The following is a 21,771-nucleotide window of genomic DNA, read 5'->3' on the forward strand; positions in this document are numbered from 1 at the left end:
GGCCAAGATGAGGGGTGGAGAGGAGGCGCGCGGACCCCGTGTGGGCTGCGGGCTGCGGGCTGCAGGCTGTGTCATTGTTGTTCTCAGCTTGGTCTCGGTTAAGTGAGTGACTACTCGGGCCCAGTACATGGCTCCCTGGTGGGCAGACTGAACCCAACAAATGCCTCAGTACCGACTGCCTCGTTTTCCGCACAGAGGCCTCCAGTCTGGCTGGCAGAGTGGCGACCAGCTGGCCAATTGGACGGGGCTCTTTAACATCACCGACGACCACGCAGTGCCGAGCGGCAGTGACGCCAACTCCAGGTACAGACCCCGGCGGAGGGTCCCAGGGACCGGGGAGGGTGTCCCTGCAGCTCCTCCCACATTACTCAACCCCAGGGCTCCCTCCAGCAGCCCAAAGCTCACTGAACCTACCTGTCTCCTTTACCATGAGGGGTGAGTGGGCATGGAGGATGAGTGGGGTCCAGTCCTGACAAGCTGGGGAATCACCGGCCCCCTCCACTGCTGGGTAGGGTGGGGCGGGGAGCACAGGTCCGTCTGTACTGTGAGGATTTTGTGTATCGGTTGTCAGGTGTGTGTGGGGTGTCCCCAGGGCATGGGTGTCAGATGTGAGTTCCCTACCCTCAGAAGTCCACTGCCCAGGCACAGATGGCATTGCCCTTGACTGGGGCATAAGCCCTGCCATGCAGACACGGCTGAGAGTTGAGGTTCGTGCTGAGAGTCAGTAGTCCAGGGCGCGGTGTGTCCTCAGGAAGGGGAGTTCAGCGGTGATGGCTGAGTGACTGCAAACAGGAGGTCCCAGGCGGACACACTTGTCGCAGGGGGGCTTGGTGGGGAGCTGTGATGGACAAGGTCTGATGCTCTCTCCACTTGGGGCTCCTGTGAGTATTTACTTCCTTCATGTTTGCATGTGTGAGTAGGGGTGACATGCAGATCTGTTTCTCTGGGGGAAAGACTCGAGTTTTCCTTGCTGCGGATTTTGCCAGCTAATGATTAAACTGACCCTGCAGGGAGAAGTTCTGTGAGTTCCCAGGGACCCCTGATGCTGTGGTTCCGTTTGGTGCTTTGAAAACGTACAGGTGTGGCTCCAGTGTCAGCAGCCAGGCAAGCAAAGGGCCACAGACAGCCCTGGGGGTGTGGGGCTGGCCACTGGCCATAGCCGGGGCTGGAGGGCACCTTATGGAGGACCTAGTTTTTCCATGTACATGCAGCAGGAGCCCCGGCCGGCCTCTCAGCCCCTGGGTGTCCACGGTGGTCCTCTCCTGCTGAGCCTGCAGTGCTGGCCCTTCTGCAGTGTGACCCACACACCTGCGTGGCCAATGGTCCAGGCAAGTCGGCAGGTGTTGGTCTTCCTGGGTAGACTCCTGCAGCCTCCCCTTTCCTGTCTGCTGTGATCCCCCTGGGTCCGAGACAGCACTGACCTGTGTCCACTCAGTTTGCAATTCAGGTGCCTTTTAGCCCATGTCATTGCCTGCTGAGCCGATGTCCTTCTGGGAGCCACTGCTTGGCCACAAAATTCCCGTAGCCACAGAGTAAATGTCCTGAGTGCACGTTCTAGATCTTTCTCGGGCAATGCCAATTTCAGATTTCAGTTTCTAGGAGACCCCCAGAGTACACACGGCTATGAGAGACGTAACATGTGTGCATCTAATGGCTAATGGAATGGGACGGAACCATGTATCGCAGATCTGTTCCTTGGCGCGTGTGCAGCTCTGCCTTCCTTACTGCGGGTAGGATGGCTCCTGGCAGCAGAGTGCAGGGCTCAGGGGAACAGCTAACGAGGGTGCCGTATACATCATCCCAGTGAACAGCCCTGCGTGTCTGGGACGCAGGATGCTCCTCGTGGTGTAGTTCACCCACTGAATAATTCAGCGCGTGCTGTATTTTGCTATCTATAGCTGCGTGGTGTGTTGAAATGTGGTGCAACCTGTTAGCATGTATTATTAACAGGGGCTTAGGAAGGAAGTCAGGAGATACCAGATCTAAGCAGAGCACCCAGAGTGGCAGGGAAGCCGGTGATTCATACACGGCCGCACTAGACCACAAGAAGGAGCCAGCCCCGACGATCAGTCTGGACAGCTTCCCAGAGGACCACAAGGAAAGTCCAGGCCCGGGAGCACTCGTAAAACCTGTGGTTATGTCTTCTCGTTGGACACAGGCTAGGGGGAGTCCGGGCTGGACTGGAAAGTGCATGAGTTATAAGATATGCATTGGCCTACAGCGTTAGCATTTCAAGTCTCGGTCTACAAGGCGTTGTCCGAGAAGCATCCTTAGGGAAACTGCTTTGAAGAGTAGATTGAGATAACTTTTTAAAAAATACATTTATTGGCCGGCGCCGCGGCTCACTAGGCTAATCCTCCGCCTAGCGGCGCCGGCACACCGGGTTCTAGTCCCGGTCGGGGCGCCAGATTCTGTCCCGGTTGCCCCTCTTCCAGGCCAGCTCTCTGCTGTGGCCAGGGAGTGCAGTGGAGGATGGCCCAGGTGCTTGGGCCCTGCACCCCATGGGAGACCAGGAAAAGCACCTGGCTCCTGGCTCCTGCCATCGGATCAGCACGGTGCGCCGGCCGCAGCGCGCTGGTCGCGGCGGCCATTGGAGGGTGAACCAACGGCAAAGGAAGACCTTTCTCTCTGTCTCTCTCTCTCTCACTGTCCACTCTGTCAAAAAAAAAAAAAAACATTTATTTATTTGGAAAGTAGAGTAACAGAGAGAGAGCGAGCAAGCAAGAGCAATCTTTGACCTAGTTCACCCCTCAAATGGCTTCAACAGCCATGTCTGGGTCTGGGTCAGGATGAACCCAGGAGCCAGGAACTCCTTCCAGGTCTCCCACATGGGTGACAGGGACCCAAGCACTGGGGCTATCAGCTGCTGCCTCCCGGGCGCTTTGGCAGGAAGCTGGCTCGGCAGTGGACATTCGGGGCTGTAAATGACGTTCCGGTGTGGGGTGCTGGTACACTAGCAGCAGCTTAGCCCAGTGCACTGCCGTGCCGGCCCTGGAATGCTTTCTGTAGTCAGCGAATGTTCCTGCATAAGCGGATGCTTTGAGGAAGAAGGCCGGCTGTGAGGACGGGTCTCACCCGGGTGCTCCGACTGGGAGTGCTGCATCCTCTCCTGAACTGGACTGCGACTGTGCTTCTTCGGCCATGGCTTCCCAGCACCCAGGGTGGCACCTGGCGTGCAGTAGGTGCTCAGTAAGTGCTAAGTACAAGGGTGGATGAGGCAGGGAATTAGCAAAAGCGTGGTAAGAAAGCAGGGTGTGGCTTCGGTGTTCCCAAATGTTTCCTTGGAGATTTACCCCTCTGGAAGGTTTTTCTCAGAGAGAAGTGTGTGAGGGTCATGGTGGCTGGCTGGGAAGAGAGGTGTGCAGAGTAGAGGGGGTGGGGCCGCAGGTCAACCAACGGCCCAGAGTCCTTTGCGGAGCCCATCGCGGAGCCCGGCAGTTCCGGGAGGGGAGGCGGCGCCCTTGGCCAGCCTGGCCAGCTCAGTGCCTTCGCCCAGCGTCAGTTCCAGGGCAGGCAGAGGCTGCTGCACTCTCGCTGGTGAGCAGTGTCGCATCCACTGCCTCAGGACATCCCAGGAGAGGTTCTTCCAGTTCCCCGGGTGGAAGCAGCTGATCCAGGCACCCCTCCGAGGCTGTCCCAGCAGCTGGAACGACTCTCAGCTTGGCCCATACCCACAGCCCACAGGACCCCGCTTGGCTTCTGCTCCGCATCCAAGTCCTGTCACCGCTGTGCTCCTCCCACCCTGCCTGCTCCTTGAAGCCTTCCCCGCTGGCCCCAGCCATCTGATTCTCCCTGACTGCACCTTCTGTGAGCTGTGTCCTCACAGCGAACTCTGCAGGTGCACCTCCAACTTCGCGTCTGCTCAGGCATTCCCCAAGTCTCCGACCTTGGAGACTGGAATGGACTCTCTGCACACACATCTCCAGGGCTCTCTCGCCCCCAGCCCCAGGCACAGCCCACAGGTGGCCTGGCCGGCCTTGCTGGCTCCTTCTTCCCAATCCCACACCAGCCTTGGCCCTTCTGTCTGAGATGAGACGGTTTGAGGAGGTGTTAAAGGCACCTCAGGGAGCCCTGTGTCCAGGTCTAGGACAGAGCTGGGCAGGCCACGGCAGCAGGTGGGGAAGACTCCCCGAGGCAGAGGGTAGCCCCAGCCATGGGGGAAGAGAGAGGCCCCAAACTGATGCCACCCAGGGAGCCCTGTGTGCACAGGAGAGCTGAGTGCAGGGCCAGCACCGAGCTCTCCATGTGTCTGGCAAGCCCTGTATGGGACGGGTCTGGGATTGTCACAGTTTAGAGCTGGAAGGAACGGGACTGCCTTCCACTTAGCACTTTATCATGCTGTAGCGAATCGTTCCCTAATTGTTTCCAGACAGTGTCTAATTAGGTCATAAATTGCAGGGGACAGATGGCGAGTGCTCCGCAAGTCTGCAGGCTGAGCGTGGCAGTCCGAGGCGCTCCCACGAAGGGGCGAGGATTGGTGTGGGTCTCACGGTGCTGCCCCGCTGCCCGGCGTCACAGGGCGCTGACTATGTGCCGGTCACCGTGCTGGGCACCTTCTGTTAGCAGAGATGAGCAGAATGGGTTTTCTCTTCATGCAAGAATTCAGATGTGAGACAGAGAGCAGGGATCAGCCAATAAGGTTTCCGGGGCGGGTAGGGCATTCATCAGAACCAATGGACACCTCTGCAGACGGCATCCAAGACAGGGTTGCATGGTTTAATAGAGAGAATGCACCTGGCAGGCCAGGCTGGCAGCTCAGGAAAGGCTGAGAGCTGAGCGCAGGGTCTGTGTTCACACTGGGGCTTGTAAGGGAAGGATGGTCCGGTCCCCCCCACCCCAGGGGGGGCAAAGGGTTTCCTCCCGAGGTTTCACTGCTCAGTGTTATCAGATGGGGTAGCCCACCTGGCTGGCTGGCGTGCTGTGCAGAGGCGCTTCCCCCAGGGCGCCCTCCTGGGTGAGGGGAAGGCTGGGAAGGTTTCACTGTCCACTGTTATCAGGCTGGGTAAGCCACATGATGCTGAGCTGAGAGGGGAGCTTTTCTGGGGCGGGGGGGCAGCTGAGACCACCTGTACAGTGATCGGGGTATGGGCAGGACTTTGAAGCGTAAAATCCTGGGCTGCTCCCAAGGTGGGCTTCCCAGGCTATTAAATTCCTTTCCCCAGAAACTGCTGTTTTCCTCATCTCTCTCTCTCTCTCTCTCTCTCTCTCTCTCTCTCTCTCTCTCTCTCGCTCACACACACACACACACACACACATACACACAGGCTAATTTCTGACCTCCCACCCAACACTTGCACATGTGGTGGCATTTAGGCCTCGCCCTGACTGTCCCTCCTGCCCCTTTGCAGATGAGGAAGCAGAGTCGCGGAGAGCTGCAGTGTCACCCTCGGCGGCAGCAGTGCCCTGGGGAGGCAGCGCCCCCTCTCCGGGAGGATCCCCCCTCCTGAGGCCAGGTCCCCAGTCACCCAGCAGAGGCAGGAAGCTGTGGCCAGGAAAGGGAGGAGAGCTGGGGCTGGACCCGGTGCACCCAGATCTACCTGGGGATCAGCTTAGGGGGCACCGGCAGGGGCGAGGCCGGAGAGGCTCTTCCTGTATAGCCACATGTCGCCTGCAGTCGGTGGCCACCAGGACGGCTGGCATTGTCGGGGATGGCGCTCGCTGCGCTGGAGAGGCCATCTCCCGGCCCTGCATGGCCCCCTGCTGAGCGTGCACGTCCTCCTCCCTCACTGCCAGCACTCAGCTACGCCGCCTGGGTTTGCCCTGAGGTTTCAGAGCCTCACAGGACACCCAGTCTGTCCCTCCATGCGTCAGCACCCAGCCTCCACACACTCAGCTCTCCTCACTGGGACGCTGCTGTCACCATGCTCCTGGTCAACCCGTGCCAGGGGGCATCTGTCCCCACCCCCTTGAATCTGCTCTTGTCGAGGCCGCTAGGGACCCCCCACTTGCCACGGCCGTGGTGCCCTCTCCACCCCACTCTTCCTTGGCCCCTGCTGGCACCAGGTGGCGTGGATCCTCCTGTCCTGGGCGTGTTCCCTCCGCCTAGCGTCCATGTCGCCGGGCTGTGTCTGGGGTTTCCTCCCACGTGCGGCCGATCCTTCTCAGCGTCCTCTGCCAGCATCTGGATGTCAGAGCTGGCCGCAGGCCTGCCCTCTGCCCTCTCCTCCCCTCTGTCTGCCCTGTCTCCCCTGGGGATGTCGTGGAGTCCCTGGTGTTTGACTGCAGTGTGCGTCTGCAGCCCTGCCCCTGCCCTGGGCTGCACACATGCATGCCGCCCGCCTACGGACTCATCGCCTCCTCCTGGTCTGCTAAGCACTGCAGCAGCCTTCCCACGGCCCGGGGGCCTTTCCACTCACACCCCAAGCCTACTCAGCTCCCCACCCCTGTAAATGGCTCTGCCACCTGACGGGTTGGTCTAAACCTTAGCCAGCGGCTGTCCTACCCGTCGCATCCCTAGACTATTTCATGGGCCTGTCTCCTCCCTTGCGGGTGCAGGGTCCTTAGGTCATCTTGCACTGCTATCCTAAGCCATAGCAGGGAGCTGGATTAGAAGTGGAGCAGCCGGGTCTCAAACCGGTGCCCATGTGATATGCCGGCGCTTCAGGCCAGGATGTTAACCCGCTGCACCACAGTGCCAGCCCCAACCAGTGTGAACTTTTAAATCAGAGCCTGTTGCCTTCCTGCCTAAATGCTCCACTGAGTCCCCATGATCCTGGGTGGCTCACAAGGCCCAGTTTGGCCTGGCGCTGCCCACCTCGCTGACTCCTGCCTGCAGCCCTCTGTCCCAGCCACACTGCCAGCTGACGCTCCTGCTGCTGACCGGCTCTTGGTGTTTGTATCAACTCACTCCTCCCCTTCTGGAAAGTTCTCCCTGCACTTCTGTACAGGGCCCCATGCCTCTGTTCGTGGCGCCTGTCCAGACAGGCCATCCTTGACGCCTGTCCTGCTGGTCGTTATTTGGGGGAAGAGCTCAGCACGACTTGGCGCTGCTGTCCTCCCTCGTGGGAGCACTGGAAGGGTGCAGTCTGTCTGCCTGCCCACTGCTGTATTCTGACTTGAAACTGTGCCTGGCACATAGCAGGGGGCCAGTGAGAAGACCTCTGATGGAGAGGTAGGTAGATAGCAACTGGGAAGCTGCCAGGAAAGAGTGTTCCCGACAGAGGCTGAGCCAGGTGAGACAGGGAGGCAGCATCTGCCCGTGCCTGGGGTGGAGAAGTACAAGTGGGCGATTTGGTGGGAGATGAGGGGAAGGAGGCGACTAGGATGCAGCTCTTGGCTTGGGCCCTGGGGAACAGCTGAAGCCCTGCAGGAGGGCCCCTAGCCTGAGCTGGGGTGCATACACTGGACCTTCCAGACTGTTCACCTGCGTGGTACAAAGGAGAGCTTACAGGGCTCCCTGTCCTGGCCAGGAAAGTAAGGCCGTGGCGTGTGCACTTTTGCAGGGAACGGATGAGACACAGGCTCTGGGGCCCTGAGCACCTTCTGGCTGGGGGAAGGAGGCGTGGCTGTCTCATCGTCCCTGCGCCCACGCCAAGAATGACGGGGCGTGAGGAAAACCCCGGGAGCAGACTAACCGCAGGACCAGCGCGAGTTACACCAGGAGCATCGGGCTGCTGGCTTTCAGCTCTGCTGTCTCCAAACAGCTCTGGCGACTCCTGGCCTTAGACCAGGCAGCAGTGGCCCAGAGAGGGCGGGTGGGGTGTGAGGCAGAGCTGTGGTCTAGCCAGGGGCCTCCGCCAAGGCTCTCCTCCACTCATGGCAGTGGCTGCACCTGGCAGCTGTGACCCGCGGAGGTTCACCGCCGGGCCCTTCTTGCCCCTTTGGCTCTGTCTGGGTGGAAACTCCAGTCCTGTGACTCTCATGCTCTGTTCTCTGGGCCCTGCTGTACTTGGGGAGGGGGGGAGGGCATGCTCTCTCCACGCGGCAGCTGTTCTGACCCTAGAAATAGCGCTGAGTTTACTGAGGGACTGGCACCCTTGGGAAGAGGGAGAGAGGGGGCTGCCGACCAGGAAACCCTCTGACCGTGGCCGTCAGGTGTCGATGTGCTTCCGAGCATGGATTTGAGGCTCTCAGCAGCCTGAGTTTCCCTTGCAGCAGGGCTGTTTGCTGGCTGAGTGAGCTCTCACGGCCTGAGCCTCAGGTATAACTGGAGAAGTGATACCTAGCTCACAGAGCTGTTGGGAGACTAGACAAGAACAACTTAAAGGATCTGGTGTCAGGCTGCATGTACAGCCGTGCAAGGTGGGCACCGAACAAAGATCCTGAGCCAAGGAGGCAAGTCGGTGGGTGAGCATTTGGCACAGAGGTGCAGACACCACTGGGGTTGCCCGCGTTCCATATCAAAATGGTTTCGAGTCCCAGCTATACCTCCCACTTCCTGTTAATGTGCACCCTTGGGAGGCAGCAGGTGTTGGATCCCTGCCACCCACATGGGAGACTCAGAAGGAGTTCTGGGCTCCTGGTTTCAGTTTGGCCCAGCCCTGTCTCTTGTAGGCATTTGGGGAGTGAACCAGTGGATGGAAGATTTCCATCTGCCTATGTGTCTTTGCCTTTTAATAAATAAGTACACATTAAAAAATAAAATAAATTCTCTCTTTAAAAAAGTGTTCAGAGGCCAGCATGGTGGTGTAGTGGGTAAAGCCGCTGCCTGCAGTGCTGGCATCCCATATGGGCTCCGGTTCAAGTCCTGGCTGCTCCAGTTCTGATCCAGCTCTCTACTATGACCTGGGAGAGCAGTAGAAGATGGTCCAAGTCCTTGGGCCCCTGCACCTGCATGGGAGACCTGGAAGAAGCTCCTGGCTCCTGGCTTCAGATCAGTGCAGCTCTAACTGTTGCAGCCAACTGGGGAGTGAACCAGCAGATGAAAGAACTCTTTCTCTGCCTCTCCTTCTCTGTGTAACTCTGACTTTCAAATAAATAATAAATCTTAAAAAAAAATAAGCGTCCAGTAGGGCCAAACTGCAGCTCAGGCTCACTAGACCAGCCAAGTGGCTGGCATGGGGCTTAATGTATCTGCAGAGAAAGTGCCTTTTCCTAATTTGCACAGAGGTGCCATCTGGCTGCTGGTGTTTTTAGCCAGTGTGGCATAAATCAGCCTCTCAGTGGTTCTCAGACTCTGCACCGGGCTTGACGGGAGCCCGGGGTTCCCATGGCTGAGCTGGGGGCCGTCCCTGCTTTCCTAACAGGTGTGCTCCTACCTGACACGGGGGCCTCCCTGCACACCTGCTCTCTTGAATACCACCATTGTCATCTGCGAGTGTGTATGTGTGAGAGGGAGGGAGGTGAAAGACACAAAGCCAAGTGCACAGGCCTCACCTTGTTCTGGCCATGATTGCTAGGGCCCACAGTGTTGTGGCCTTCCAAGGAGGGTGCGTGGGCCCGGGGGAGCCTCTGCAGGGCCCAGCTCCTGCAGAAAGGCTGGCAGGGGTTACAGAGCCAGGCTGTGTGCAGGCCAGACCCAGGGCCTGCTCAGCCTGCAGAGCTGGGGGGCAGGAGGGGAAGTCACGTCCAGGGCTCCCAGGGTCACCTCCTTCAGCCGTCTACACTTGTCTTCTCACCTAGAGGATTCTGTCGCCTGCTGAGCAGGCAGCCGGGCTGCCTAGCCCTGTCCCCTCTGTCCGTGAGGACACAGAGACCAGGGCAGGACAGGTGCAGCTGGTGCCAGTGTCGGATCTGGCTGCCGGAAGCCAAGCGGCATCTGAGAGGCGCTGGGCTCTGATGTGACCGGCCGGGGCTATTTATACCTGTGAGATGCCAAGGTAGAGATAGTCTTTCCAGAACTGAAAGAAGAGACGGTGTCTGACTCCTGAGGAGATGCTGATGCAGCCAAAGAAGGCTGGCGAGACAGCTGCCCTCAGTCCCTGCAGGCAAGGGGAGGCTCGAGATAGGTGGAGGGAGTGCCCTGAGTTAAAGAAAAAAAGACATTTTTAAAAGCTACTTTCTATAATACGAGAATCATAACCCCATGATGGAAGCTTACCGAAATGCTGAAAAGCATTTTAAAAATCACTCATGATCTCATGACCCCAAGAAACCCCTATGAAGATTTACAGAGAGAGAAGAAGAGGCAGAGAGAGAAGTCTTCCATCCGCTGGTTCACTCCCCATATGGCTGCAATGGCCGGAGCTGCGCCGATCCGAAGCTAGGAACCCCCCAGGGTCTCCCATGTAGGTGCAGGGGCCCAAGGACTTGGGCCATCTTCTACTGCTTTCCCAGGCCACAGCAGAGAGCTGGATCGGAAGTAGAAACAGCCGGGACTTGAACCGCCGCCCATATGGGATGCTGGCCCTGCAGGCGGCGGCTCCACCCGCTATGCCCCAGTGCTGGCCCCTCTCCTATGAATATTTTGTTACAATTTCTTCCTTTCTCCCTGCATTCCCAAATGTGTGTGTAATTCTTTTTGGATAATCCTAGTTTTTGAAACTGCATTTTTCACTCAACCTTTTCATGTGTCCTTACACAAAATGTAAGCCTCATTTTAAAATTTATTTATTTGCTGGAGGAGAGGGAGGAGGGAGAGAGAGAGACAGAGACAGAGACAGAGAGAGAAGAGAGAGACTGAGAGACTCCCACATCCATTTGTTCACTCCCCAGATGCCTATAACAACCAGGACTGGGCTGAGCTAAAGCCAGAAACTAGAACTGACTCCTGGTCTCCCAGGTGGTGCATGTGGTGGCAGGAACTGGGTCCCCTGGACCGTCCCTGCTGGCTGCCAGGGTCTGCATCAGCTGAAGTCAGGAGCCTGCGCTGGGTAGGGTAACTCGTATGTGGGACATGAACATTCTCACTGATCTCTTAGTCACCACGCCAAACGCCCGCCCCAGGCCTCCTCCTCTGGGTCCAGGCCACACGGGGATTTCTGTGGCTCCCCTCAGAGGTGGCCCCTGGCATCCTGTCAAGAAGAGAGCTGGGGTGACCCTGGGGGACAGTGCCTCTCACTGTCATGTTTTCTAAGTCCGTCATTGTTTGCCACCATGCTGGAGCAGTACATCTTCCAAAAGCAAAGGCCAGGCAGGATGGAAAAGGAAGCGAACGCCACTGGCTCCATTTTCCGGATGGAAAGTTGAGGCTAAGCACCCAGGCGTGGGCATGGGGCAGTTCCGAAGACTTGGCTGAGGCATCGCGTGGAGTGTTTTTAGGGTCCCCAAGGATTGTTTGAGTCCTGACTGTCATGAAGGAAGAGGTGTTTGTCCTGACACATCCCCCAAAACAGGAGGCATGGCACACACGCAGGACCACAGGTGGGGGTGGGGGCCCCGGTCAGGCAGGAGACAGAGCAGCAAGGGGCCATGTGGGCAGGAGCCTTCGCTGGGTTCCCGCAGCAGGAACTGCTAAGCTGGGGTTCGCAGGCTTCTGATCGGCTGGGCTCAGTCATTTCCCAGGGCTCTGGGGTGGAGGGGCTGTGGCAGGTTGCTGGAGCCTGGCCCTGGTGTGATCAGGGCTGGAGAACTGGGCCCCGAGCGTGGGGCCTGGGAGAGGAGGTGGCAGGGTCAGGAGCTCTCCGTTGGTTTGCACACGCACGGTGCCCTTCTGCTGTGGGCGAGGGCCCCCTTTGGCCTCACTAGGTGGACAGGGTAGGGGTCACTCTTGGAACTCTTCTAAGGGTTTCCATTCGTGAGGGCCCCACTCCTGTCATTTCCCAAGGCCATCTTTTTTTTTTTTTTTTTTAAAGATGTATGTATTTATTTATTTGAAAAGCAGAGTTACAGAGAGGCAGAAGCAGAGAGAGAGGTCTTCCATCCGCTGGTTCACTTCCCTGCAACAGCCAGGGCTGGGCCAGGGCCAAAGCCGGGAGCCGGGAACTCCATCGGGATCGCCCACATGGGTGCAGGTGCCCAAGCACTTGGTCCATCCTCCTCTGGCTTCCTGGGCGCATTCGCAGGAAGCCAGATTAGAAACAGAACAGCTGTCATATGTGATGCTGGTGTCACAGGTGGTGGTCTAACCTGCTTGCCACAATGCTGGCCCCATTTTCCACGAACTTTTTGAAGACCCCGTGTGCTGCCTGGTTTGGGATATGAGGGATGTTGGGGATTCAGGACCACAGGGATGGCTTTGTGCGGGAACGGAAGGGCTGGCTAACTGAAGAGGAGACGCCGCCACGCTTCAGTTTGTTTTAAGGAGAAAAGAGACAGAGTTGGGGCAGTGATTTCCCCAGAGCCACACTGGCAGCTCCAGGCAGCATCCGAGATGCGTCCCCAAGCCTTTCAGCTTCCTGGGGACTCTTGGAGACGTCCCCTCCTCATCTGCTCGGGCGACACTTGCTTCTGCGCTGACCCATTGGGTTCCAAGGGCGCAGTGGCTCTGGCTTAGGTTGCAGATGATGATCCCTGCCTGACCTCACTGGCAGCTGTGCGCCTGGGAAACCCTGTGCATTAGAGCCAAGGTCATGCACTTCCTCATGGCGTCAGGCTGACCCCTGGTTGGAAGTTGCAGTACACAGAATCTACGCTAGCTAGCTAAGGGAGAAAGACACTCGGTGAGGGCACAGCTGGCTCAGTCATCGGGAAAGCTAGCAAAGGCCGAGCTTCCGGGGATGCCTCCCCAAAATGCACTGTGACATGGAGCCGCCATGACAGCTCCCGTCTCTGATACAATTACGAAGGTGCTACAGTTTCCATGAGCCGTGCCGCCGCAGCCCCACTCTGCCCCAGCAAAACCATCCCTTGAGCCTCGCCAGTCATCTCTTGGAACAACTCCAAATCAGTCTCATGCAAGTGCTTCTCATTGTCTGAGCTTAAATTGCACCCAGGCCCCTAGCTGCAAAGGATTCTGGGAGATGCAGTTTTACGCTCGCCTGCCTCTGGAGCACAGGAGGTATGAAGACAACCGAGACGCAGCCCCGTGTTTGAGATGTTCTGTTTGTGAGAGACACGGTGTGTGAGCAGGCTATGATGACACACGGTTATTGGCTCCAATTAGGAGGCTCTGTCCGGGCAGCCCAGAGGTGGGGAGGGCAGAACGCTTCCCAGAGGGTGGGAACTCGAGCTGGGAGCTGAAGGATCAGTGTGTTTGCCAGGGGATTGAGACAGAGAACAGTTTCCAAGCATGAGAGACATGGTAGGAAAAGGGTAAGTCTGATATTTTGTGGCTCTTTGATACTTAACCCTTGATTTACAATTAATTAATTGATTAGGGAGGCAGAGAGAGATCTCCCGTCCACTGATTCGCTCCCCGGATGGCTGCAACAGCCAGGACTGGGCTAAGCTGAGGCAGGAGCTGGGAACTCAGTCTGGGTCCTCCATGTGAGTGACGGGGACCTAAGTGCTTGAGCCACTGCCTGCTGCCTCCCAGGGCGAGCACTAGCAGGAAGCTGGAGTGGGGAGTGCGGCCAGGCTGGATGTGGGATGCAGGCGTCTTAACCGGCACCTTGGCTGTTATGCAACACTCCACACCCACTACCTCGTTCTTACTAACCCTGCCTGTATTCTTCTATGACACGAGAACAAGGCGCCCATTTATTTTCTAAGTAGGGGCCAATTTGTTGTGTAAAATGCTTTCTTATCTTAAAATATTATTTAAAATAATTTAAATAATTATTTTTCTTAAAAAATAAATATTGGGTCATATTAAAATTATTAAGAACAAATATTGGGGAGTACAATTTTTAGAGGTATTATATATAAAATTAAATTTAAAATTATTTAAACTGTTAGTGGTTTTATTTATTTATTTGAAAGAGTTACACAGAGAGAGAAGAAGAGGCAGAGAGAGAGAGAGAGAGAGCTCTTCCATCCACTGGTTCACTACCCAGCTGGATGCAACGGCCAGAACTACGCCGATCCGAATCCAGGAGCCAGGAGCTTCCTCCAGGACTCAATGGATGCAGGGGCCCAAGGACTTGGGCCACCTTCTACTGCTTTCCCAGGCCATAGCAGAGAGCTGGATCAGAAGTGGAGCAGCCGGGACTCAAACTGGTGCCCATATGGGATGCCGGCACTGTAGGCAGCGTCTTTACCCTCTGTGCCACAGCGCTGGCCCCAATTAGCGGGTTTTTAAAAAGTCGGTCTAGTGGGTGAAATCTTTTAGGATTTTTCCCCTCTAAGTACTAACCAGTTCTGTCTTAGGATTTCTCAGGGCGCGCGTGTCTGCGGGTTTGCACGTGTTGGTTCCATCAGCGCCTAAGGGCGCTTGTGAAATGACCCTCTCCTTGGTAGGCAGGGCTTTGGTAAATGCCCCAGGGATGCCTGTGTCCTCTGTCCCCGGTGCTGGGCCATAGCACCCAGTGCCTGATTCACTCATGGAGTTGAGGCTATCCAGGGATCCAAGCCTCCCCCACCCCAGCCACTCAGCAACCCCAGAGAGAGGCCAGGAGGAGAGCTGAGCGCTCACCTGGCCCCTGTCCTGGCAGGTATCTCCTCACCTAAGAAAGGCCCCCTGAAGAGTGTTCTCCCAGCCTCTGCCCCACCAGGCACCCCCCTTCCAGGGGTGGCCCGAGGGTCCCTCCCAGGGGATACCAGCATTCCACGCGCAGGGCCAGGAGCAGCCTGGAGCCCATGTGCAGCTTCATGTCCCTGTTCCGCTGCCAGAGTTGTGTGGCTCTGTGGGGCGAATCGGTGAACTCCTAGAGTGAATTAGGGAACTGCCACGGGCTGGTGGGCTTGCTTGAGGTTCCCCTGCAGGCCAGTGAGGAAGGTGGACAGTGAGGGCGAGGGCACCCCCCAGCGGTTGCTGCCCAGGGCGGAGGCTACTCCAAACTTCAGTCCCAGCCTGCACTGCCAGGGTGACCTGGGGCTCTGTCTGTTCGGCCTCAGTTTTCTCAGCGGTCAAGTGGAAGGAAAGAAACGCCAGGCTCAGCTGCGTGCCAGTGTGGGCCTGGGGCTCCAGGGCGCTGATGGAAATGGAACTGCCCTGTGAGGTGGGAAAAGCCGTGGGAAGCTCAGCCGTGCTGTGGCTGCTGCTGGGGGTCCTTCTCCCAAGGGCAGGAGGACAGGAGAGGGCAGGCTGGCTGGAGCATGCAGACTCTGGTCTCCACACCCTCCCTGTCGCAGTGCAGAGCGTCCCCCTCTTGCCCACTCTGTCCCAGCTGGGAACTGGGAGCCAAACCTACTTGTGGATCACCCTGTCATGCAGATGGGTTCTTGTTCCTGTAAATGCATGCACCCCCAGGGCAGTGGGCGGCTCAGAGTCCCTGGTCACCCAGTCATCATCCACGGAGGGGGGCCCTGCAAGCTGCCTGGACCCCTCTACCAGCTCATCTGCTGGGCGGGGGCTGCTTTGCCTGGGAGAGATTCCCCACCCTCCGACCCAAGCATGAGGCAGGGTTGGGAGAGCATGGCTGGGGCTCCATGTAACCTCCCTTCCTGTTGCTTCACAGGTATTTTGAGTTTTACGAGGGGCCTTTTGAATATAACTCCACGAGATGCCTGGAGCTGAGGCACGAGATCCTGGAAGTGAAGGTGCTGTCCATGTGAGTGTGGCCGCGGTGGGGTGGGACGGGATGGACAGGACAGGGCAGGGCAGGAGGGGACAGGAAGTGTGGTACAGAGCCAAGACCAGGCCTCCTTCCCCGGGCTACTGGCGTGTGGGAAGCTCTGCAGAGCTGTGCCTGCTTCATGACAGCCAAATTTGCAAGGTCACCTCTGGTGACCTGGTTGCCGACATCCCTGGCTCAGTTCCCGGCGTCCTTGGCCAGCATCACTGGATGCCTCTGGGGTGGAAATTAAGTGCCCAGGTGCCTCTTACTGAAATGCAGCCCGTGCCTGGCTCCACAGGGTAAGCGCCATCCTCCTGCTATCGACAATCTATGGTTTCATTAGAACTCTTGATTTTCTTTTTAAAGGTCTATTCATTTATTTATTTGAAAGGGAGTGCGACAAAGAGAGAGAGAGAGAGAGATCTTGCATCCACTGGTTCCCTTCCCAGATGGCTTCAACAACCAGCTTTGGGCCAGCTCGCAGCCAGGAGCCTGGAGCTCCTTCTACATCTCCCTCATGGGTGGCAGTGGCCCAAGCACTTGGACCATCCTCCGCTGCCTTCCCAGACCCGTCAGCCGGGAGCTGGATCGGAAGCAGAGCAGCCGGAACTCAAACTGGTGCTCTGATGTGGGATGCCCACACTGCAGGAGGCACATAACCCACTGTCCCACAACTGTGGCCTCAAAAAACTTCTGACTGTGAAACTATTGACACGATGCAGGATCCAACACAGGAGGGTGTGGTGAAGAGCCCCACTCACAGCCGTGGGGTTTTCCTTCTCCCAGGCGACCGAGGTGTCTGTGTGCCTCCTTCCAGAGAGTGTGCGTGTGTGCACAGAGGTGCTTGATGTGGTTTTTACACAAATGGTTAAAAGAACTGCGTTGCTGCCCACCTCTCAACAGGGCGTCACCTGCAGCTCTCCCACAGCCTGGGGAGGAAATGTTGGACGCGTCCCTTCCCTGTAGAATCTCTGTGAACTTGTCAAACCCGTTTGGAGGAATTCACACTGCAGTAATAATGACAGAATCTGTGTGTTATAGAAACGGTTCTATGTGGGTGTGGGGAAATGGCAGCTTATTCAGAGGCAGGCAACACTGGGTGCTTGTACAATAATACTTCCAGAAAGTTCATGGAAGTCAAATTAGTTTATTCTGGTGCCTGACATTTTAAATTCACATATAGGTTTTTTTAATAATATATGTTTTCCATGAACTTTCAAAAAATCTATTTATTTGAGAGGGAGGGAGGGAGAGAGGGAGGAAGGGAGGGAGGGAGAGAGAGAGAGAGAGAGACTAATAGAGCAAGCTTCACCAACAGGTTCACTCCACGATTGCCTGCAGCCACCCAGGCTGGATCAGGGTCAAAGCTGGGGGCGAGGACTGAACACCAGGTCTCGCACGTGGGTGACGTTAACTCAGTTCCTTGAGCCATCATTGCTGTCCCCCCGGGTCTGCTTTGGCAGGAAGCTGCGGTCAGGAACCGGAGCTGGGAATCACACCCAGATACTCTGAGTTGGGATGCGGGCATCTTAACTGCTAGGCTAACTGCCCAGTCTCTTCTGTGAACGCTTAGAAGACCGTTTGTATGGACTCATGGGCCCCTGGACATGAACTCGGGGACCTCTGACCCCAGCCGGCGGACACGGGCCATTTGATGTGATCCCAGGTGGTGTGTGACACGGGAAGGGTGTGGGCAGTCCCAGGGTCCAAAGCTGACTCTGGGCCTTTCCAGCTCTCAATCTTTATACAAATTACGTAACTTCTCTGAGTCTTTCCTTACCTACAAAAATGGGGGTGTTACTAAGCACCCTTGCAGGGCTGTTGTGTGGATTAGCTGATATAACAAGTAGCCCAGCTGTCTGTATAGTAGCACACACTGTAGGTGCTCCGTGAATATTCATGCCTCTCTCTCTCTCTCTCTCTCTCTGTCACCTCTTTCTTTCCTTTTTGGAAGAGCAGCAGCAGCAGCTTTTCTGGGCTGTCACACACAGCCTCCATCAGCTGCGTTGGGAAGCCCCAAGGGTGAGACCAAACGCCCAGCTGCGATGGGCTGCGTGGGTGATGGCCCCCGCACTGCATGGTGGTCTGTGTGCTCTGTCCAGAGATGAATGCAAGAGGCAGTCCCCTCCCATCAGTTCCAAGAGCCCTGGGCTCAGCACACACATTGTGGCCCCTCTCCGTGGTACCCGCAGCCCAGCACGGGAAACTTGACCTTGGCTGGGCTGGAGGGTTTGTCAGGCAAGATGTCCCTGAGGAGAGGGTGCTGGATCTCCCATCTGAAGGGCCATGGAGGATTCCAGATGGAAGGAAGAGTATGTACAATGGCCCAATGCCAGCAGCGAGCCTGGGGACACAGTGACACAGCTAGGGGGGCTGGCAGGGCAGATGGGGAGCCTTATAGTGCAGACCCAGGTCTGGATTTTGTCTTTCCCTGGGGGCCATGGGTATCCAGGGGAGGGTTTCAAGAAATTATTTTTTACCTTTTTTTTTTTTTTTTTTTGAGTGGCAGAGAGAGAGAGAGAGTGAGTTTCCATTTGCTGGTTCACTCCCCCAAATGCCTGTAATGGCCAGGGCTGAGCCAGGCTGAAGTCTGGAACTCAACCTGGGTCTCCCGTGGGGGTGTCAGGGACCCAAGTCCGTGAGCCGTCACCAGCTGCTTCCCAGGGTGTGCGTTAGCAGGAAGCTGGAGTTAGACGTGGAGCTGAGCCCAGGCACTGCCACAGGAGATGTAGGTGTCCCCAGCGACAAGGTCAACTGCTTCACCAAACGCTGCCCCAGGGGAGGGCTGGAAGCAGGCAAGGGGGTGGGGACTGATTGGGGTTTGAAACCCTGCACTGGGCAGGTGCAGTGGCAGAGGCGGCTGCCCAGACGTCACGTCAGGCAGGAGCCACCGTCGTGAGCTCACGAGAGAGCCTGGGTCTCTTCTCCGAGCTCAGCCATCTTGGTAGAGACACCTTGGCGTCTTTACTGTGGAAGCCAGAGCACAGCCATTGAGGACGCAGCTCAGCGTCCTTGTGGTTACCCTGCGGGCTGGCTGGGAAGATCTGAGGACCGCATGCACCAGCTGTGCTTCTGTGTGTGGGACTTCCCAGCCCTTGGCCCGCGCGTTTCCTGTGTGCTGGGCTTGTGCCTGCACCAGTTTGCCAGGGCTGCTGGCACAAAGGACCACAGACAGCGGCTGAAACAGCAGGACCCCCTCCGTCTTCGCCTCATCCTGGAGGCTGGGTATTGGGAGAGCGGATTCTCCTGTCTTCCTGGCGTGGAGGTGGCCTTCTTGTCACTGGGTCCCTGCCACCTGTGTCCTGTCTGTGTTGGAAGCTCCTCTTCCTAGAAGGAAGCATGGTTGGGGACCACGCTCCTGGCCTCATTTTAACCTTTCTTTCCTCTTTGAGGGCCTTTTCTCCAAACACAGCCCCATTCCGAGGTGCTGGGGCTTGAGACAGCAACACGGGCATTTGAGGGGACGCAGTTCAGGCCACTGCAGTGCCCTCTGCAGCTTCCGTCCGGGGCCAGGTTAGGAATGGCCCACCCAGGTCCTAGAGCGCAAACAGTGTAGGTGGTGGTAGACCCTAGTGTGGCGACCGCCTTGTCCCTCTTCACGGCCCACGGGTGGTGCGGTGTGGCCTTAGTTCTCACCTCTGCAGCACTCGGCTGGTGCCCCCCAGCCTAGCTGGGTCCTGCACGGCCTGTCTTCCACGGCAGGTGCTCGCCGTGTGGTCCCTAAGCTCCTGGAAATCTGAGGGAGAGGAGAGAGGAGAGGCCAGGGCTGTTCATGGTGCATGGTGGTGCATGGCGGTGCGTGGTGGTGGTGGGGTGAGCCTGGGAGGTAGTCGGGAGCAGCGAGCCCAGCACCTCCTTGCTAGAGTCCCCAGGCTGAGGTCAGTGGGTCCCCCACATCTACGATCAAACAGCCCCAGAGGCCAGCCTCTGATATGAGTGCCTGTGACAGCATCCGGCCACCCGCGGGCTCCTGGTTCTCCAGCCCAGCACCCTGAGCAGGACTCACGGTGGGACCAGCCCTGAGTCGCCGGGAAGGGTTCAGTTCCTGCCTGTGGCTGGAAGTGGATGGATAGGCAGACGCGCTGGCGTCCCCTCAGGCGCACAGGATGCCAGCTGGTGTCCCGTCCTGGGAGGCGTGTGATTCATCGGGGAGTGATTTGGATCCAAGGAGGCTGAAATCAGTGCTCACAGGCAGTGAGCCGGAAAATTCCCACATGGAAGGTGCCTCGCTCGCCGGCAGCTCTGATGCGGCAGGAATCGCTGTCTGAGGACTCGTTATGAGAAGGCATCGTCGCTAGTTCTTGTGAAAATTATATACTCGATTCTAGTCATTCTAGACCTCTTGGTGTTTAAATGAAAACCCACGGTTGCTGTCTAGATGGGGCCTTTGTCTGGTAACTCCCAGGACTGGCCTCCGCTGCCACCCCGCCCCCCCTTTCTGGGGCTGGGCACTTTATACCAAGCCTGGTGCTGAGGCCAAGAGAGAAGCTGGGAACCCAGCCTGCTGGGCAGGCACGCGCTGGGGCTGGGGGGGTGGGGGGAGGGGACTCTGCCCTGTGACACTGAGCTACACTCCTCTGCCCGGCAGGGGGCTCTGAGGGCAGGGCCCAGGCTCAGGCATCTCTGGGTCTGCCCCACATGTGGGCTCAGGAGCTGTTAGGAAGTGAACGAGTGGACACAGGAAGTGGGTGAGACCTAGCTGCCAACAGAGGAGCCAATGGAAGGAGAGGGGGAGAAAGAAGGGTAAGGAGGCGGCAATCATTCTTCTCTCATTCTCTCGTGTTTTTTTTTTTTTTTTTTTTTTTTTAAGATATATTTATTTATTTGAAAATCAGAGTTACACAGAGAGAGGAGAGGCAGAGAGAGAGATCTTCCATCCAATGGTTCACTTCCCAATTGGCTGCAATGGCTGGAGCTGGGCTGATCCAAAGCCAGGAGCCAGGAGCTTCTTCCGGGTCTACCACATGCGTGCAGGGGTCCAAGGACTTGGGCCATCTTCTACTGCTTTCCCAGGCCATAGCAGAGAGCTGGATCGGAAGTGGAGCAGCCGGGTGTTGAACTGGTGCCCATGTGGGATGCCGGCGCTTCCTGCCAGGGCCTTAACCCACTGCGCCACAGCGCCGGCCCCTCTGCTCTCATTCTGCTCTTGCATGTGAGAAATCCAGGCAATCACAGAAGCTTCCAAGGGAAGCCCCAGCCCCTGCCCCGCGCCTTCTCCCGCAGCCTGGCCCCTTGCCATGCTCTGCTCTGATGGCCTTTCAGGAAATCATGCAGGCAGCGGTTTCTAGTCTTACTCCTTTTCCCAGGCCCTGTCTTGGTGGGTGTGGATTCCGCTCCCTTGCGTCCCCCCTCCCCAAGTTTCCTCAGTTCAAGGGCATTGCTATGTTTAGTCCTTCTATCTATAGATCGTCTAAATCATCTATTTCTTCTATGAAACCAAATCTAGACAGCGTCTCTCGATCCCGCGCCGGGAGATGAGGCTGCTTAACACTGCCTCTGCCTTGCAGCTCTCCCCACCTGTGTTCGGCATTCGTCATCCCGAGTTTGCTTTCTAAATGTCAAGGCTGATAACGCTGACGTTCTGTTTGCAACCACAACAAGCCTTTTGGGGGGCATGCTCCGGGGGTTGACGATGAGAGTTGAACATTGGCAAACAGTGTTTCCCGTAATTGGTGCAGTGCAGTTATTGTCCGCTCAGGGCCGGGGAGGCACCATGAGTCCATGTTCTGTGGTACGTGTTTTCTCTCCCTTTGTCTGGGGCATCTAGCCATCTTCCCCTGCTTGTACCCTGGGTCTCTCTTATGCCACATTTCTGCTACACACACACACACACACACACACACACGTGCGCACACACACACACACACACATGCACATGCCTCTCTGTCCATCAGTCTTTTTCTCTAAGGTCTCCTTCCATCCTCTTGTTCCAGCTTGGCCACACTGCTCTTAGTGGGTCACATGGCTCTCATTCCTGAGGCTTCCCTTCTCTGCCTTCACAGGTTGAATTCACCTTTAGGGGACCCATAACTTTCCTTATTTACTCCGTCAGTTTACTTCCACCCATCCTAAAGAAAATTCCCAAGAAGCAATGGGATTGAGAGGTAAGATTTTTGAGTCATTCCATGTCTAAGTAAATTAAAACTTTCCTCTGTGCTTGATGATTGGTTTGGTGGGTTGTTAGATTGCTGGCTTGGTGGGTTGTTGGATGGGCTGGCTAGATGGTAGTTGGATCAATGGTTTATTTATTGGTTTAGTAGGTTCATATATTAGCTGAAAGTCATCTTCCCTTGTGGTGTTGAAGAACTTCTCCACCATCTTCTGGGATCCAGGGGGAACGGTCGTTCTTTCTGAA

The 21,771-nt window shown here is 56.8% G+C and overlaps 1 protein-coding gene across 6 annotated transcripts in view; it reads left to right on the plus strand.

Moving 5' to 3' along the window:
• ST8SIA5 (ST8 alpha-N-acetyl-neuraminide alpha-2,8-sialyltransferase 5) overlaps positions 1–21,771 on the plus strand; it is a 77,480-nt gene that overhangs the window by 32,199 nt on the left and 23,510 nt on the right. For 4 of the 6 annotated variants that reach the window (XM_089305175.1, XM_089305177.1, XM_051851247.3 and 1 more), the window contains exons 2-3: positions 196–303; positions 15,318–15,410. The exons of 1 other annotated variant lie outside the window; for it this stretch is intronic. In XM_089305175.1, the coding sequence (XP_089161301.1) occupies positions 196–303; positions 15,318–15,410 (201 nt within the window). The remainder of the gene's footprint in view (positions 1–195; positions 304–15,317; positions 15,411–21,771) is intronic. One more of the 6 variants, XM_051851248.3, reaches the window with a different exon arrangement.

This window comes from Oryctolagus cuniculus, chromosome 10 (genome assembly GCF_051225735.1).
Source record: "Oryctolagus cuniculus isolate XC-2025 breed Fujian yellow rabbit chromosome 10, ASM5122573v1, whole genome shotgun sequence".
Taxonomy (NCBI): domain Eukaryota; kingdom Metazoa; phylum Chordata; class Mammalia; order Lagomorpha; family Leporidae; genus Oryctolagus; species Oryctolagus cuniculus.